The 17,500-nt window shown below is 37.7% G+C and overlaps 2 protein-coding genes across 2 annotated transcripts in view; one reads left to right on the plus strand and one right to left on the minus strand.

Moving 5' to 3' along the window:
* LOC122256841 (nucleoporin SEH1) overlaps positions 1-512 on the plus strand; it is a 10,466-nt gene extending 9,954 nt beyond the window's left edge. Inside the window, exon 7 of the mRNA XM_086556787.1 lies at positions 157-512. Coding sequence (XP_086412913.1) covers positions 157-341 — 185 coding nt within the window. The 3' untranslated portion in view covers positions 342-512. The remainder of the gene's footprint in view (positions 1-156) is intronic.
* A 7,013-nt stretch (positions 513-7,525) lies between these two features.
* Positions 7,526-12,546, minus strand: LOC122256843 (uncharacterized). The gene is made up of 3 exons (XM_043021797.2): positions 12,507-12,546; positions 9,107-9,171; positions 7,526-8,797 (listed from the first exon to the last, which is right to left on the minus strand). The coding sequence occupies exon 3, from the start codon at positions 8,754-8,756 to the stop codon at positions 7,752-7,754; it is 1,005 nt and encodes a 334-aa protein (XP_042877731.2). The 5' UTR covers positions 8,757-8,797; positions 9,107-9,171; positions 12,507-12,546; the 3' UTR covers positions 7,526-7,751.
* Positions 12,547-17,500: the final 4,954 nt, after the last annotated feature.

Raw genomic sequence — 17,500 nt, forward strand, 5'->3', positions numbered from 1 at the left:
ATAACTTGTAATTTCAACAAAAGGGAAAATACAGTACAAAAGTTACTGCACAAAAACACCTGTTGCAACTCCTTAGGCATTAATGCAAAATTATTAGATCTTATGATAAATCACACAATAATGAGATATGCAATCCTAATATCAATTCCTTACCAGCAAACTACCTGGACATCTGGAAATGCATCTCAACTCTCCGTGGAGAAGGTGTTGTCAATGTCCCAGAGGTGGCTTCAGCTGGCAACGCATCACAGCAGATTGGAGGCACAACCACAGGCCAGAACACAGCGCGCTACTTCAAGCTAACTCCCACTGCTCACTCGTCTCATGTTCCTTGGCACTAGGAAGGAATTAGTTTTTATTCTCTTTTTCTGAAATCACACGCTGAAATGCCCGTTTTTAATATTGTTACCTGTGAAAATATTTTTTGTGGATTTCATTCAGTGTGGAAATATTGTATATTATTAGGAATTTCTTCTTTATTCATTCAAATATAATTGAACAAATAATTTTGATAGAACTGTTTCAATTTCCTTGCAATAAACAATAAATGTTGAGGTTTATGTGATAAACTAGGAACCTTGCTTCAGTAGTGAAATGTAGATATAAGGTTGTAAAAAATAAAAGTGTCACATTCTTCAAATTAAACCCATTGTCAACAGGTGTCATGACATATATGACACAGGATTCTTTATTATACTATGAGTATTGAGTGAATGATGAAGACATTTGCAATCATAATTACTATACTTGCTGTAATATTAAGCAAAATAGGTTTCACCTAACATCCAAAACCTAGATGGCACCACTTTCTCCTAGCAGGAGAGAACGAGAACCTTGAATGGCACTTGTCCACAGAGTCCAGCAAGCACTATCTTTAGAAAGTACTCGGGATGGCACGTAGCCAGTTGCTAACCTCTTGCTCTAAAGTATCACCAATGAATGATGTGCAGGCAGAGCAAGAAGAGGAAGGGAATCAATCCATACCCAGTGTCTACAATATTCCCCTGTACCTGTAGGGCTGCCTTGTACTGTGGCACCCACAGTCATAATCACAGGCTTCCTTCCTCTTCCCAACCTCTTCATGTTATCTTCATTGTGGATGGTTATATTTTTCATATTTGTTATCAACAATATACAAATACAAAAAAAATGAAGTTGCTTTGTGTCCTTCCATAAAACAGCAATACTTCTATCACACTGAGTATAAAGAAAATAATGAGCTATTATAGACTTTATACTACAATTTTATCCAAATACAGCATTGATAGAGCCTGTCAGATGATGACTATGCAATTCAATAAAACTGAAAGAGAGTTGGGGAAGTCGAGGCATGTTGCGTGAAGCTGCCTCACTCGGAAGTAAAACTCATCCTGGAGACTGGGCACTAATGCAACCTTTTTTCTGTCCATCTTTTAAGAAATATGGGAGAATTGAATAGTATCTCATGCCCTTTTTCAACAGTGAGAGATGTTAGTTCATCAAAGCTGTTTATTGCAATATAGGCTTTGGATTGATACATTTGCATACTCATGCAGTAGGATTTATCATGTCATCAAAAGAGTAAAGATGTGATAAAACATTAACTTCATTCACTTTTAAACTTGGATTCAAATAGCTTGTAAAGATTGGGTAATTCTGTGTTTTCACATATTAAATACTCATTTTTTGATAATAGCATAAAACGATAATGTAAGAGAACACTTTTAGCAATTATGTAATTATGTCATTTGGTAAATAGCTTAAGAGGCAGAAAAAGAGGCTTGAGGAATGACAGAGAAATTATTTAAAATTGACACAAAAGTGAATAAAGGATTAGACAAATAAAGAAAAGAAGAAGAGCCAAATTTATTTGAGATAATGAACTGTTAATTCAACAGATACTTTTAGATATATAAAAATTTTATCTATTCAATAACTTGATCCATTATATGTGAAAATTCCTTTGGACTTGCTGAACATTTTTCTCATGGGTGATCTTTTTCCTGGTTAAATTCCTGTCACTATCTGAGAAACTTGCACAGTATGTTTGAAATAAAACACACACATATCACGGTAATTGCTCAAAATCATCACAGGTGTCAATACAGCTTATACATGCGATGAAAGACAAATATGAGAATATTGAGGTTGAGCTTTTACAGAGTAGTTCAGGGATGCAGAGATACCAGATGACTTGAGAAGGAGCTGGATTTGTACTGTGTACAAGATGATGAATGGGGTTGTAGACGAAAAATTGAAAGAAATTCTACAGATAAGTACTCAGTTTTGGTCTATGAAAGGCAGAGAAACAGTGGATGCGATTTACTAATATAAAACAACTGCAGTCGGATAAAATTTGTTTGGCAGGCTTCCAAGGCAGGCAGAGCAAAGAGTGCACATGATGTTTAGAGAAACGGATGAGCGAATGTAAGTGAAGACGTCTGGGAGGTGATCTATGCAGATGATCTGCATAAACCTGTAGAAAATAGCAGAGTGACGAGTGTCAAGAAAGGGAGGTTTAATTGTAAATGCAAAGCTGGTGATGATGGTCAGTAGTAAGAGATGGGAAAAGCAAACCATGCTGAAAAATACACACGGAAATCAGTTAAATCAGTTGGTCAGCCTCATCTATCTCAGGGCAATGGTGGAGAGCACAGGTGAAATGGAGCTGAAGTTTGAAACAGGATAGTCCAGATGGAGAGAGACCAGCATTGTAGTAGGTGGCAGAAAGGTAATGGTGAGAGTGAAAGTCTTGACAATAGCTGTAAAACCTGTGTGATGCTGACGTGTGGAAAGGAGCTGGAGAAGGCGAAGAATGAGAACGCTAAGGTGGCTGATGGGAGTCCTGACCACGGCCACATGGTCAGGGTGAAGGAAGAGGGTGGGTGGAAGGAAGGAGATAGAGGGGGATACAGAAATTTAGATAAATGAAGTAGAGAGGGACATAGACAGCTGAACCTGAGGGTGATAGGCACAGGGGATAAACATTCCTGACAAATACAACATCCGATGCAACAGGACCTAAAGCTAACTAGAAGCTTTGTTCACAAGAGATTCTTATCTCTCACTAGTTTGACAGCATCTTCCATAAAATATTAATCGTGTCAGGTATTTATCTGCAGTATAATCATATGTTGCCCTCACTATCACAGTTTCCACTCATTCCTTGAGGTCTTGGGATACTAGTGTTTCATAAGGGATTTGATATTGAGTTATGGCCCTTCCTCTTCGAATTCAGGTCATCTAAGAGGAACTGCCTAATAGCTGTGAGGCACATCAAGGCATCTACACACCACGATTTCAATTAACTTTTAGCTGACAACAAAATTATTATTTAACTTTGTTTAGTAAACTTCAATGGTAGTGTTCTTAAATGAGAAAATAAAAGACAAGGGTTTTGTCAGATGAGGCGCTGCCGACGACCGTTACGAGCCCGCCAATATAAGGAAGCGAGAAATTAAGTGGGTAGAAGAATTACATATATCGATAGTGACGAGGGCGCCACGAAGACGAAAAAAAACAAAAAAAAAACGGGATCATGATACTAAAAATCTGATACTGAAGATACATGCCAACACTTGCGAGGACGATGTCCTTGGATATTAATCACCGCCACAGTCAGTTGCTGATGAGTGGCGCTTGAGATTCCCATTGTCTGACTACTGGCGCGCTCGTCACTGCCGCATCCGACACTAGATCATTGAATTTCGCTCTGAACCAAGCAGTTTCTACCTCAGCTATAGGAGTCGCCTTATCGTGGTGTCCTCCCGCTTTTATTATTAATTACTAACCTTATTCGTCCTTTAGCTTAACATTTGCTTAAGGTAGTAGGTTAACGCCACTTGTGCTCTCTGCAATTAGGTCAAGAAGAGCTGAAATGATGCAGCACTTTTTACCTAAACCCGCGGAAACTGGAAAGCCTAGAGGTATTCCGGCCACTACGTTAGGTATCAGTTGTGATCGGATGAGACAGCTAACCGAGAACGGAGGCTGAACTGGGCCATACGCTTCAGGTGAAGCTTACTTTCACAAATCTCACTGGAGTGTAGTGTTTTATACCCCACGAAATACCTCTTGCCACAGGATGATTAAGAAAAGACATCAATCAATGGTTGTATGAAATGAAAGAGCAGAGATACGTAATTAGCAGGACTACAAAATTGAATTTTCAGACGCAATGCACGCCCGTCATTGCCGTGGACATTGGTTCACATTTTTTTCTTATCTAAAAAGATCATATATGGTGAAAAGCTACTGAAAAAAAACGATTAAAAGTCATTTTAGTTAAAGGACATGTAAGCCATAGTTTAGCTTACAAATCCCTTCCATTTATTTTCGGTCTTTTTGTGTGTTACTAACCAGAGGAACCCAAGTTATTTCGTCTCATGAGGGCAAACCTCGTGTGAATGTTACCTATTTCCACCTTAAATTGTTATTCCTTGCGTCAAAACGAGGCTGGACTCACATATTTTTCTACTTGGTTTATAGGTAACACCCAGAGAGACCAGCACTAAAATACGATCCATTAAAAGGAGTGTTCAACTAGGACCCTACCAGCCCCACAGATTTACCTATGCCCAGATTCTTAAGCTGTGATTCTTAAACTAAGAATCACATGTTTACCTATGTTTACCATATACAGGGATACTTTTCTAGAAACTCTTGAGTCACTGCCCCCACCCCCTTTGTGTCCTCCTCCATTGACTTTATCTTGGTGATGTCAGTATTCAAACTTCATCTTATGATAAAGTCCACTTCAATAGTTTCGCCAGACAACAAATACCTTTGCAAGGTATTTGCAAGTAACACAGTCCTGTGCAGCACTTGGCTTGACATTGGCCGTCACCTCTTTTTTCATTCATAATTGCTTAGTCAATTCTCACGCGCGGCTTTTTCTCTTCAAACGGCGACTTGCATACGGAACTCTCTCACACTCTTAGTACACATATTATAAAACGTTCGTATTACGCGCTCAATTAGGTTCATTCTACAAGGTGGGCTAATTCTGTGTTACCATCCAATCTATCTGCACGAGGAAGCTACTACTCGATAGATCTAGAAGGAAGAAGTAGGTGATCTATTTCCGAAACTCTCTCGTTTCACCCACTGATCCTCTCACACTGCATCTTATTATTTCAGTTCAGTTCTTTTAGCCCTTTGATTTTTTATGCTCCCTGTTCGTTGTCTGTAGATTTTTGTTAATTGTTTGTTGTTCCAAAGAGTTTCTGCTTGTTGCTTTTGTTGCCGTGACCTGTTTTCTCAGGGCTGGGATGAAGAGAAGCGGTATTTTAGTTTCGAAAGCAGTTTGTTTGTTAACTTTTATATACATATATTTTTTTTTGTTCGTTCTTTTTATTGTTTTGTCAGATTTCTTTACAAATAGTTTCTGTTTATTGTTGTCTTTCTCTGCTGATTAATTTAGTCAACATTAAAATGATTACCCTGTCATACCCTAATCCCACGATTGAAAAATATTGAAAATTGAAAAAATCCCTTCATTTATCGTCCTACAGTCACAATCTTCCTCACCACATCCTTTGTGGCAATGCACCGTGAGATCCGGAGATGCCATGGTCAGAAGAGATAACCACATCGTTTTTTTTCCAGCCACCTAGTTAGCTGAGTACCTTCTTCCTTGCACGAGCCTTGTGGAAAAAAATAGATGAATCAAGAGAATGTTAAAAATAGGAGAAAAACGAAAACCGGAGAATAAAATAGATGATTTAGACTGCAGACGATTTTGAAATCTAAGATAAAAGAAAAGATCGCAAGACAGTGATGGGACGGATTTTTAAACAGAGAAGAAAAGGATAATAAGCTTGTAATGACATATAAAATAATGAGCTGAAGAGAGAAAGTATTTGCAACGGAAAGTTGTAGATGGCACCGGCCCTCCCCCCTCCACCCATCCTTTATTTCTCATTTACATACAACCGCTCTCTCAGACTACGAAGACAAGTAGCCACTCTCTACCTAAAATTCCTTTCCTCCTATACTTATCCTTCTCTCTCCCTATTTTCATTCCCCCTTCCCTTCACATACTTTAACTTTACCTCAGTAAATGAAGTGGATACGTTTTCCTTTGAATTGCAGTTTGGATTTACACCTGGAGATATTGAAAACAAGTTTCTACTGACCACTTTAATTCTGTGTATTGTCATGTTGGACCTAATAGTAATAGCTTAGACATTGGCGAAGTTTGCTCTACTATAGTGCAATAATCTGTTATATCAGAGGAAGATAATTTACTCATCAATCCTAGGTGAAAAGTTGATGTACCCAATTGGGAGGTATATCAGGATGTCTTGTCTCAGTGGTACAGTGATAATGAAGCCCCCCTGTGGTTGAGGGTCCTGGTTAACACTGTAAACCAGGTAATACTGTGAACCGGGCAGCTTCGCAGATCATACCCAGATCCTGTTCATGGAGCAAGAGTCATAAGGACTGCTTGGACTACAGCAACGAGACCAGATAAGTCAACCGTAGAGCTTAGGGACCTGTCTATAATGAAAGAGATTCTCGGGAAACAGCAAAACAGGTTAGGAAATATGGCTGGAATGGAGTTTGAACAAATCCAGAACTGGATCATTCTAGATCTGGAATTTGGTCTCCATATAGAGGCAAACTCCGAGGGTCTTGAAATGATCCGATGGGAACCTCAATTTTCCAAAGACTTTTCATGTTCCCCTAGACACACAACTCAGGAAAAGTATTAATAAACCTCGACATAATTGAATGGCGTTTATGAAAAACACTTAACTGCCCTGTACAGTATTAATATGTTTACAATGAAGACAGAGGCAGAGAGGACCATTGAAATCATGAACTCCGGGAAATATATGCTTTATGGATGGATCAGTAAATCCTAATATACAACCCAAATCTGTGTTGATTCGGGTGTCAGACAATGCATCATCGTTACGTGCAGAAGTTGTTGCCATTACGGGAGTCCTGGCCGATGTTTTCTAGATAAAGGGGCATGCCCACCATGATCTGTATAAAACAGAGTGTTCTTGGTCTGGATAGATATGCCATCTTAGGTCCCTAACTACATTGACACTCATGGGAACAAGCTTGCCGAGAGACTGGGATGAAGGAGGCAGCCCTTGACAGAGCTGCTCACATGAACATGATGTCAGTAGAATGGTAACTGCAGGGCAGGCTTTTGCCCGGCAACTCCACAAAGAGAATGTATTGATATGTCCAGTCTTTTGCATGTTTGCATTCACGGTTACTTAGTATTTTCTTAGTATTATTGAATATACTGCGTAGGTAAAACAGACACAAACATAAGTAGAAACACAAGGTAATTAAGTAAACAACAGTATGATTACGTACTTATATATTGACATATAATGCAATACCTTTAACATGTCTAAAGAGGTAAAAGATAATACAGTATATTCATATAAATATAGACACTTGTGTGTGTGTGTGTGTGTGTACACACACACACACACACACACACACACACACACACACATATATATATATATATATATATATATATATATATATATATATATATATATATATATATATTAGTACATATATAAATATATTAAACATAACTAGCATCACATTAGATTTTCAGGGAATTAGTGTGATCCAACCTACACAATCCTTTCTTTTGGTTGTTGTGGCCCAGGGTTTAGCTTTGTTCTCTCTAGGTTTGAATGTGATATAAGGTCAGTCTTACTCGTAATTGGCATTATCATAATACAAATTTTAATACCAAGATTGGCCCCATGCTACTGGGATTGTATAATGATCTAATGTATCCCCAGTCTGTTGGTCTCTCTAGCTTTAGCATGTACTCTAATGTGTTTTCTTAAACTACTTCTGTGAGAGAATGCCTTGCAACAAAGCTCACATTTGTAGGGCTTTTCTTTTGTATGTACTCTCATATGCTTCATAAGAGTACCTCTGTCAGAGAAAGGCCTACTACAAACCTCACAATTATAGGGTTTCTCGTTTGTATGCACTCTCATATGCACCACTAGAGTATTTTTACGAGAGAATGCCTTACTACATAATTCACAACTATAAGGCTTCTCCTTAGTATGGACTCTCGTGTGTATTACTAGAGCTCCTTTCTGTGAAAATGACTTACTACATACCTCACAACTATAAGGCTTCTCCTTTGTATGTATTCTCATATGCTCCACTAAATGAACTCTCTTCAAAAAATCCTTGCTACATAGCTCACAACTATAAGGCTTTTCGTTTGAATGTAATATCATATGCACAGCTAAATCACCTTTTCTGGAGAATGACTTGCTACACACTTCACAGCTAAAAGGTTTCTCCTTTGTATGAACTCTTTTATGAACTGACAGATGACTATTACATGAGAATTTGTGGTTACAGATCTCACAAACGAAACGTTTCTCTTTTCGATCTACTCGTTTGTGTGATACCTCATTACTGACTTCACTTTGTGCAACGTGATCACCTTCTGGTGAGTCTTCACAGTCTTCAATCACCGATGGCACTACTTTCAGTGGGTCCTCATATTCAAATATTAAAATATCTGAGGCGTTTTTGTTTGCTTCCACGTCGCCATTTTCATTTTCTTTGAATATTGGTAACTCACTTGGATTTGTTTCATCTTCCGTTTTTACAAAGATAATATTCTTTTCATCTACACCATCAATATTTTCTTCCTTTACTTCCTGATAATTTTCCTCACTAATTTCCTCGAAACCCTCTTCCTTGACAGAAATAAATTCGATCGAGTTGTCATATTCTTTTGCATCCGAACGCGAGTCGTCCATGATGGAAGTTGAAGTCAACCAATCAGTAATTACAACATTGGCTGTGAAAGAGAGAAGAACAAGGATGAATGAGGATTCTTGGATTTGTATTAGATATAGTTCCTCTCCCTCTCTATCTTCATTAAATACCTCGAAAATCACATAAAAGGAGAAAATCAATAAGGTTTTTGGAATAACTTTATTAAAGGTTCTGACTTAAGGACATTCGGGCATTTATATCACTTTATATCTTTTCAATTTTCTAGTGAATGCAAGTCAAATAAACTGAATTCAAATAAGAAATTTGTAGGAAAACAATCCTAACAACAGATTGAGAGAAAGACAGCTTTAATATTAAATTCTCAATTTACCTGTGACATTTCCTTGGTGGTTTATCGTGTGAACTACTGCTAATTCTAGAGAGTCTGGTGTAAATCTGTAAAAGATATGAAAAAGAGACGGTGAAGATAAGGGTATTCACATAAATAGTATAATTAGTAGAACAGTAATAATACAATTTCGATACTATAACAACACAAATGTGAAAATAATAAAACACCAAATACAACACAACAGCTTGAAGCCACTAGTCGCGGCAAGGAATCGACCCCACCTCCAGTCCTCTATGGCAGACTGAACCACTACTTCTACATACATCTGCCCGGATTCAAATGTGGGATCACAACCCTCTGAAGAAGCTAAAGAAGATGGAATCAACAACACACTTCTGCCAGCTGTGCATGGCCAATGAGTAAGCGGCAAAGGAGCCGACCACTGAAAACACTAAGCTGAGACCAAAAACCCTCTTATTTGACCTAAGGAGCCAAGAAAGACCATGAGAAACGACCGAACTCCAAAGAATCTAGTCACCGGCATCTGCGCACTTACAGTGAAGGCCTGCGAACTTTGGCGGCAATGACAGCGACTCATCCATTTGAATGTAAGGGCAGAGTGCAGAAAAGGTCGCCTATGAAGAGAGGTGACTGGCTGTAAGTTTTATGGTGTGTTGTGGGAATAGCGGATTTTAAAAGATAATCTAACTGAGTGCTAAGGGACGCATGAGAGCGCGAGCCGAGGACGTCCTCGCGCTCTGAGAGCTAATGGAAGAGAGTGGTGGTTGAAAGCAAGGGCAGAATGACCTGCGTGGTCAGGTCAGACATGATGCCTACTGAGCTACTCTAAAGCTTTGTTATATAATTAGTAAAACGTTCGAAAGTAGTTTCGTGTGACATACAGTACACAACACATGCGGATCATAATGTAAAGAGGCTGTAAAATCCAGCGTCCAAAAGGGTCGAAATACAACATATAGTGAGTTATCGCATGAGAGCAATAGCGGAATTGACAACTTTTATGAATATTGGGTTACACGAGGATTGCGTCAAAGTTCCACTCCACTTCAAACGTTTGAGTCCTACGAATGTACTTAAAAATGTATATATACAATGCATGATATAAGACAATGTATGATATCTTAATGTGTGACAATGGCACCTGACTGTCGCATGCCTGTTCAACGCAAGACAAAAAACAGTCATGTATATGCTATCTGACTTAAAAAACAACTAATAATTTACACGTCATTCAATTTTTGCTGTAAAACAAATTATTTTCTTTACAATAGACATCTCAAAATACTTTAATATCTTCGTGTTTACTAAATGCACATTATTCACACATTGCAAGGTGTGAACAATTGTTCACAATAAAACAAAATATGCGCAATATGCAAATTTTATCTTACTTGCAATATAAAGTATACACAAAATGTCGTTTACCTATTTCCTGGGTTGCACTCCCAATTGGCATATGATATTTTCTCAATTCTATTTCTTATAATCATTGTATAATATTGGTAAAATGGTAAATACTATGTTGATGTCATTCGATTGTTATAAAGCAACGAGAGGCAAGGGGAGCCATATCATAGTAGCCGACCGTGAATGTAAGGGTGACATACTACATCGGGTAGCAGTGACAAGGGGGAAATCCTCACAGGGACACACTACACACAATACACTCATTCATGAATGGAATTGTCACCTCTACTCGAAAAACCTAACGTCGAAGGACTGAGACTATACTATAGAAATATGAAGTACGAGGTCTAATAGAAAAACATCCGACCTTCGGCTAGATATAAAAACCGTACCAATTAATTGAGGAACCATTTACTTCCTTGTACGTATATTGTCGCCTTCAGTATGACAACGACCCCTTCCAGAACAGATTACAATAAAGGTTTGAGTGCACAGGGCAAACCCCTCCCGCTTATGGTCACTAAAGCTGGGCATTTTCCCTCACATGGCTTGTACGCAAAACGAAGTAGGAAAAACAGGAAAACACGAATATGCCGAAGGCTTTTTTGATATTTACTCGTGTGTTTTCCTATTTTCATTTTGTTATTTTGTGTACACCTCGTTGAGCGTGAATCCTTCTTACTTGGGTATGCAGCATGACCCTCCTCCCTTGGTTTCTACAGCATGAACCCTTCTCACATGGTTTATACAGCATGAATCCTTCTCACATGGTTTATACAGCATGAATCCTTCTCACATGGTTTATACAGCATGAATCCTTCTCACATGGTTTATACAGCATGAATCCTTCTCACATGGTTTATACAGCATGAATCCTCACATGGTTTATACAGCATGAATCCTTCTCACATGGTTTATACAGCATGAATCCCTCTCACATGGCTATACAGCATGATTCCTCCCATGGTTTATACAGCATGAATCCTCACTTTGTTTCCTTCTCACATGGTTATAAAGCATGAATCCTCAAATGGTTTATACTAGGTGCACAATTACAGCTTCATTCATTATTATTAGCAGTAGTTTTGTTGTCCTAGTTGTTATTATTCTGGTTGTGGGCTTGCCCCCAGTTGGTCAACATTCTGGTGAAAACAGCCGCGTTTAAACAGAAACTCAATCATGACCCCACTTAAAAAAAGAAATTGTACTGTTTTGTATTCATATTCTAAATAATGAAAAATAGGCTTATGTTGATTGAGTCTGGAGAGAGCATTGACCATTTTATAAAATCCAAGGAGGGAAAATAACAGAGAGAGTAATGGGAAAGGCATTATTGTCCATGGGCATTCAATTTGGGACACAAGACTGCTTCTGCATTACTATGGTTTGCGAAGGTAAAGAACTTTGTACTCACTCAAATAACACGCAATGGAAATATATTTTACAGGGTAAAAGTTGAAAAGACACCAGTCATTGACCTTTTTAAGCAGATCTGAATGGACTTCGCAGTTATCAGCGCCCTAGAAAAGGCCAACAATCCATTATTATGTATGATTATATTCTGGCAAGGAGCTTGTAAACTTCTCTGGTGATTAAGCGTAGAATAAGGAAACAGTCCATGCCCTACTTTGGCAGAATATACATTGTAGTGTTTAATTGTGGATGGTGTGGAGGCCACGGTGATCACTTGACACTACGCCACTAATTGGTTTGGCCTAAGATCATATAGGCCTTTCATCACATATCACGGTAAGTGGATCTGGATATGAAACAGACGAAGATAATTACTATTAAAAGTATATACTTAGAAAACTGAGTGTTCCTTCTAAAGATGTAGATCAACGTTCAGATTTTACCGGTCAATGTGCGGATGATAATATCTTAAAATGCCCAATTATCCAGCATCACACGAAGCATGAAGCGCAAAAAATGTATATATCCTACATGTGTCTTTTGGCAATGGAGATGACCTTACTTCATCTGTAAAGTCCCCCTAGTCTGCGCGTCTCACCTGCTTCGTGTTTGGTCAGCTGTTTCATGTCAACAAATCTGGAAGATAACGAACGCAAACTTATCTAGCATAGAGAAGCATAATTAATAAGAAAATAAAAGTAAAACAAATAGAGAAGAATTGTGTCAATATCTTATGTATATATTTGACAAGTATTTCATGAATACGTGCTGTAAATTATATATTTGATGTTTTAATATATATGTCCCAATCAATTACCTGCAGGATCCAGTGGGGGAAATTAGTCACTCAATTTAGCCACTTGACTGATTTCCTATATGCCCACACAACAAAACTGTTGTCGAGAGCAATAATTACTGATCTTAACACCATATATCGCCGAAAAGGCGAGCAACAGTCAAACAATATTAACTTGAGATAACACCCGAGCGCTAATATTAATCATGGAGAGCTTACTCCAATCCATTTACTGTCGCAAAAGATCATATAGTTTGGTAATTAAATATCTTGATTTATTACATATATGTAAAGTTTGATACATATTATATAGATTTATTGGTATCAACTATCAAAACCTTTAAATTCTAGCTGTCTCCAAGGGTACACGTAACTTAATCTAGGTAACACTGTTGTATAGTGTATTATATCTTACGCAGTCACTCTATAGCAGTGCTGTTCAAAGGGTACATATACCCCTAGGGTAACATTAACATTCAAAGGGACACGTTTGAAAATAATAAATATATATTTTAATGTGATATAAATGTAACCATATAGGCATATATCGAAAGTAACATTTCGTCAACCACACATTTCATTGAGTTACAAGTTACAAGTCGTTTTCCTTCACTGATTGCTAATTTATTGCCCAACACTGAAATTATGCAAAGATTTAAAAATTTGCATTGGCTTTCTAAATATAGTACAATTAGTCATGAGGGAACTTATAGAAAGAAAGTTACCCTGAGGTACAATAGGCAGATTGTGAACATGATCTTTGGATAAGAGCTCCAGGTATATTTAAAGATTATGTAACTAACCTGGGTAGAATTTACATTGTTTTGGGAAATCTTTAGGAAGTTGTGGATAACCTGTAACAGTCACTTATGGTGTTATATCTTCATCAATTCGTAGATAATGTATTCCATATTTTGGAAGAATAACAATATCCTAAACTGAGATACTTATTTCATAAAAAGTAGAAATTTCTCGCGAGAACTATGATTTATTTTCTCTCTCCCAGGAACTATTTTGGCATAGTATTGCACTGTTTGATTTCAATGCCAGTCATCGATCTTTCTAGTAGCCTACTCCAGTATTTTTGTAATGGCGAGTTAATTGTTTTGGTTCACTTTTATATGTACTTTTATTTTATGTGACATATATCTCAAGTGTAGTTAATCTCGAAAGCATATGTTTCCTTTCGACTGATTCCAACAATAAAACCATTACAGTCCCTTTTCATCAACAAAAAAATAATTTGTTTGTATCTATATATGACTTTGTTTCAAACTGTGTGTGCAGTTAGGAACCTTTTTTCTTTTTCTTCTTTTTTAATGAGAGATGTTGCTGATTTGCACGTTTTCATTCCCCAAAGAAAGCGCATGAACGTTGGAAATACAGATATTGCGAAGGGGGTACTTCGTTACATCTTGATTTTCGTAATATAAATGATGAATTTTATATTTCTTCAAATTTACTATGCACATCTTAACGCTTATCATGTCCAATGCAAGTGTGGAAATTTCGTTTTCTAGACTGAATTGATTGAGAATATATTCTCTGTCTCAGAATATGAGAGCGTAGAAAGAATTAAAGTACTTCAGATCCATTCAAACCTTGTTTTTGTTTTAGTCTTGATATTTGTCATTTTATATTATGCACATTTATTTCATGCATAAGTCATTTTTGTTATATTATATCACATATAGCTTTTCTCGTGTAGTCATCCCTTTACTATCACCGTTTTTTATGAATCGCAGGAGACTTATCGCTAGTTTGAAGAAGTTGCCAGCGAGTAAACGGGAGCACTGAAAATTGGAAAACGTCAGTAGTGGTTGCAAGGAATAACCATTGCAATCGTATTTTGGTGCCTTTCCGAATAACACCGCGTTACTAAATACCACAAAAGTAATATCGATGGATTTCGATCACCCTCTACTACCCTATACCTCACAATCTGGACTAATATAGTAAGGGATGGCACTTGTTACTGATCAAGTCTTCCGACCTTCTTCCTGCAATAATATATATATATATATACATATATATACATATATATATACATATATATTTGTTCTGTTTTACCTGATACGCACTTATTTGAAAAGAGAACCATCTATCGAAAAATAATTTTAGGATATTTAGTTCTATAACCAGTGAGAGCTACTCTTAGATCTTTTCAGCACTTATTCCATGGAGAAATTGAATTCAACGATGCTGGAAAGGCGGCGTTGTTGGCAAGCAGACCAGCTGTAATTAGCCTTTGAGAAACCATTAAGTAGGTCCCGATGGTCCGTACGGATAATAAAGTTGGCAACTGTCGAGAGGAATTCAAAGTGGCGAACATCGAGGTAGACAGCAAGCAGTTCGCGGTCAAAGGTTCTGCATTTCAACTCGGTCTGGCAGAGTTTTCGGCTGAAGAAGTCAAGCAGGAGGTGTGTGCCACTGCCGGATCGCTTGATGACCACCTCAACTGCTTAATTCCTGGCATCTATTTCCCCATTCCAGATTCCTTGGCTTCCCTGCCATTGCGTCGTAAATGGGGCATATTTACTGACGATGCCGGGTTGGGAACGGTAATAGCTGATGACCATATCAACGAACTTTTGGTGGTGCTTAATGGTGGTGGATATCGTGAAGTTCTTAACTGCCTGAAATTTGGAAGGAAGGAAGCGGGACCCGGCGGCGGATATCTCGTATCCGAGGAATTTCACATTCATGTGTGCCGAAAAGACACTTGTAATGCACGACCAGTCGGTTTTCTTAGAGGAGTCGCAGTGCATTCCGGTTGTGCTCGAGGTGTCCTGTGGGATTGCTAGAGAAGATAAGGATGTCTTCTAAGAAGCAAGGCACTATAGGGGAAGCGGCGGAGGATATCGTCTAGTAACCACTAAATAGTTTCCCTTGGAGTTCCGAAGGCCGAAGGTGGAGTGGGAGGTATATGTCCGGAAGAGCATGATAAGTCCTGTTTTTAAGACGTCTTCCGGACTTGATAGTAACCCTTCAGGAGGTCAAGTTTGGAGAAAATCGTTGCCTCGCTGAAGTTTAAAGTGAGGTCTGCCATACTTGTAAGAGGGTAATGGTCAGACTTGGTGATGAGGTTCAGCTGTTGGAAGTCACCATAAGGTCTCCAGCTCCTTTCAGGGTTCTTGACGAGGTACAAAGGCTCCTTAGAGTTTCAAAGGGGATAGGCGTTTGAACTTGGAGTTGTGTCTATGTGGGGGGAGACGCCGTGTTTGGCGGTTTGACCAGGCTGCTGATGGAGTTCAGGTCGGATCTTGATGGAGTTAGCTATAACAGTCGTATACTCTCACGGGGCAATGGTTGATGTAACCAAGGAGAAGACGAGTGCCAAAGGGGGTTTCCTGGAAAGTGGTCACGTCAAAGAGTCCTGGGGTACGGAGGGCGTGAACGTTTGTGGGAGTGTGGGTCTTGGGAGCCACCGTCGTCACGGGTGGCGATCCTTACGCAATTTAGGGGGCCAGTGGCAACCAGGGAGGCAATTGTATATATCAGTTCCGAACCTGACGAAGTAGAAACTGAATCTGGAGGGTGATGGCTGGCGGGAGCAGCCTCGATCATTGGCTGTGCCGATACCAAGAGAGTGGATCCTGCCTGGAAAAAGGTGTCTATTTTACAGTGTGGGTTTCCCTGGCCTTCTTGAAAGATGGGTGAGAAGTAAAGTGACCAAAATGTTAATTACTGAAGTTCAGATGAACGACATTATGTAAACAGAAAACTTGGGATCAAGATGAAGATTTTTTATTTATTTATTATTTTTTTTTTTCTTTTTCTTTTTTTTTACTTTTTGCAGAATTTCGAGTTATCTGAGTTATAAGTCACAAGTAGATACTTAATTTTGAAATTAAAGTTTTTTTGTTATGTTCTACTTGTAATATCCTCTAAAAGTGTTGTAATTTGGTTAAAATGTTTATTTTTGTTTGTTTTTTTGCACGTACTTATTGAGGGATTTAAGGAATATCTACTGTAAATTTTAAAATGTTCACTTAATGTTATTTTCTGCAGATATTGTTAGTAGCTTACTGCTGTCTCGGATGTTTCAGGTATGGATACCCAAATACCCCACAATGCTATCAAAAACATTACTATTCAAGAAGAGACAAAGGAAGACAGCATTGTCAGAAGAGAAAGAAAGACATTGGGAAACATTGTTCTCATAAATTCCTTGAAAAACACCAGACGAGTCATATATACACATTCCTTGCAAGCTTACACAGTACCGCAGAAATGCCCACATTTCATTTGGATAGTAATATTTACTTTTTTGTGAAAGGACAGATTGTCAATTATATTAGGATGAAGCATGGCGTACTATGTACATTGTGTGTATCTTGAATTTAGTAAATATAATCTGATATTAGCTCAGTATATATATATAGATAAATGCATGTGTTTATATACATACATATATATATATATATATATATATATATATATATATATATATATATATATATATATATAGGTAGATAGATAGAGAGTATATCATATAGACACACAATCTCTCTCTCTCTCTCTCTCTCTCTCTCTCTCTCTCTCTCTCTCTCTCTCTATATATATATATATATATATATATATATATATTATATATATATATATATATATACATACATATACATATGTATGTATATATATATATATATATTTATATATATTTATATACATATGTATATGTGTGTGTGTGTGTGTGTGTGTGTACGTATGTACATATATACATACATACATATATATATATATATATATATATATATATATATATATATATATATATATATATATGTATGTATGTA

The sequence above is a fragment of the Penaeus japonicus genome, unplaced genomic scaffold, assembly GCF_977035675.1.
Source record: "Penaeus japonicus unplaced genomic scaffold, GWHDUDI00000001_assembly GWHDUDI00000033, whole genome shotgun sequence".
In the NCBI taxonomy this organism is placed as follows: Eukaryota; Metazoa; Arthropoda; class Malacostraca; order Decapoda; family Penaeidae; genus Penaeus; species Penaeus japonicus.

What these genes read in the sequence shown, in the direction of transcription:
- LOC122256843 (XM_043021797.2), bottom strand. Translation starts at nt 8,756, where the DNA reads ATGGACGACTCGCGTTCGGATGCAAAAGAATATGACAACTCGATCGAA.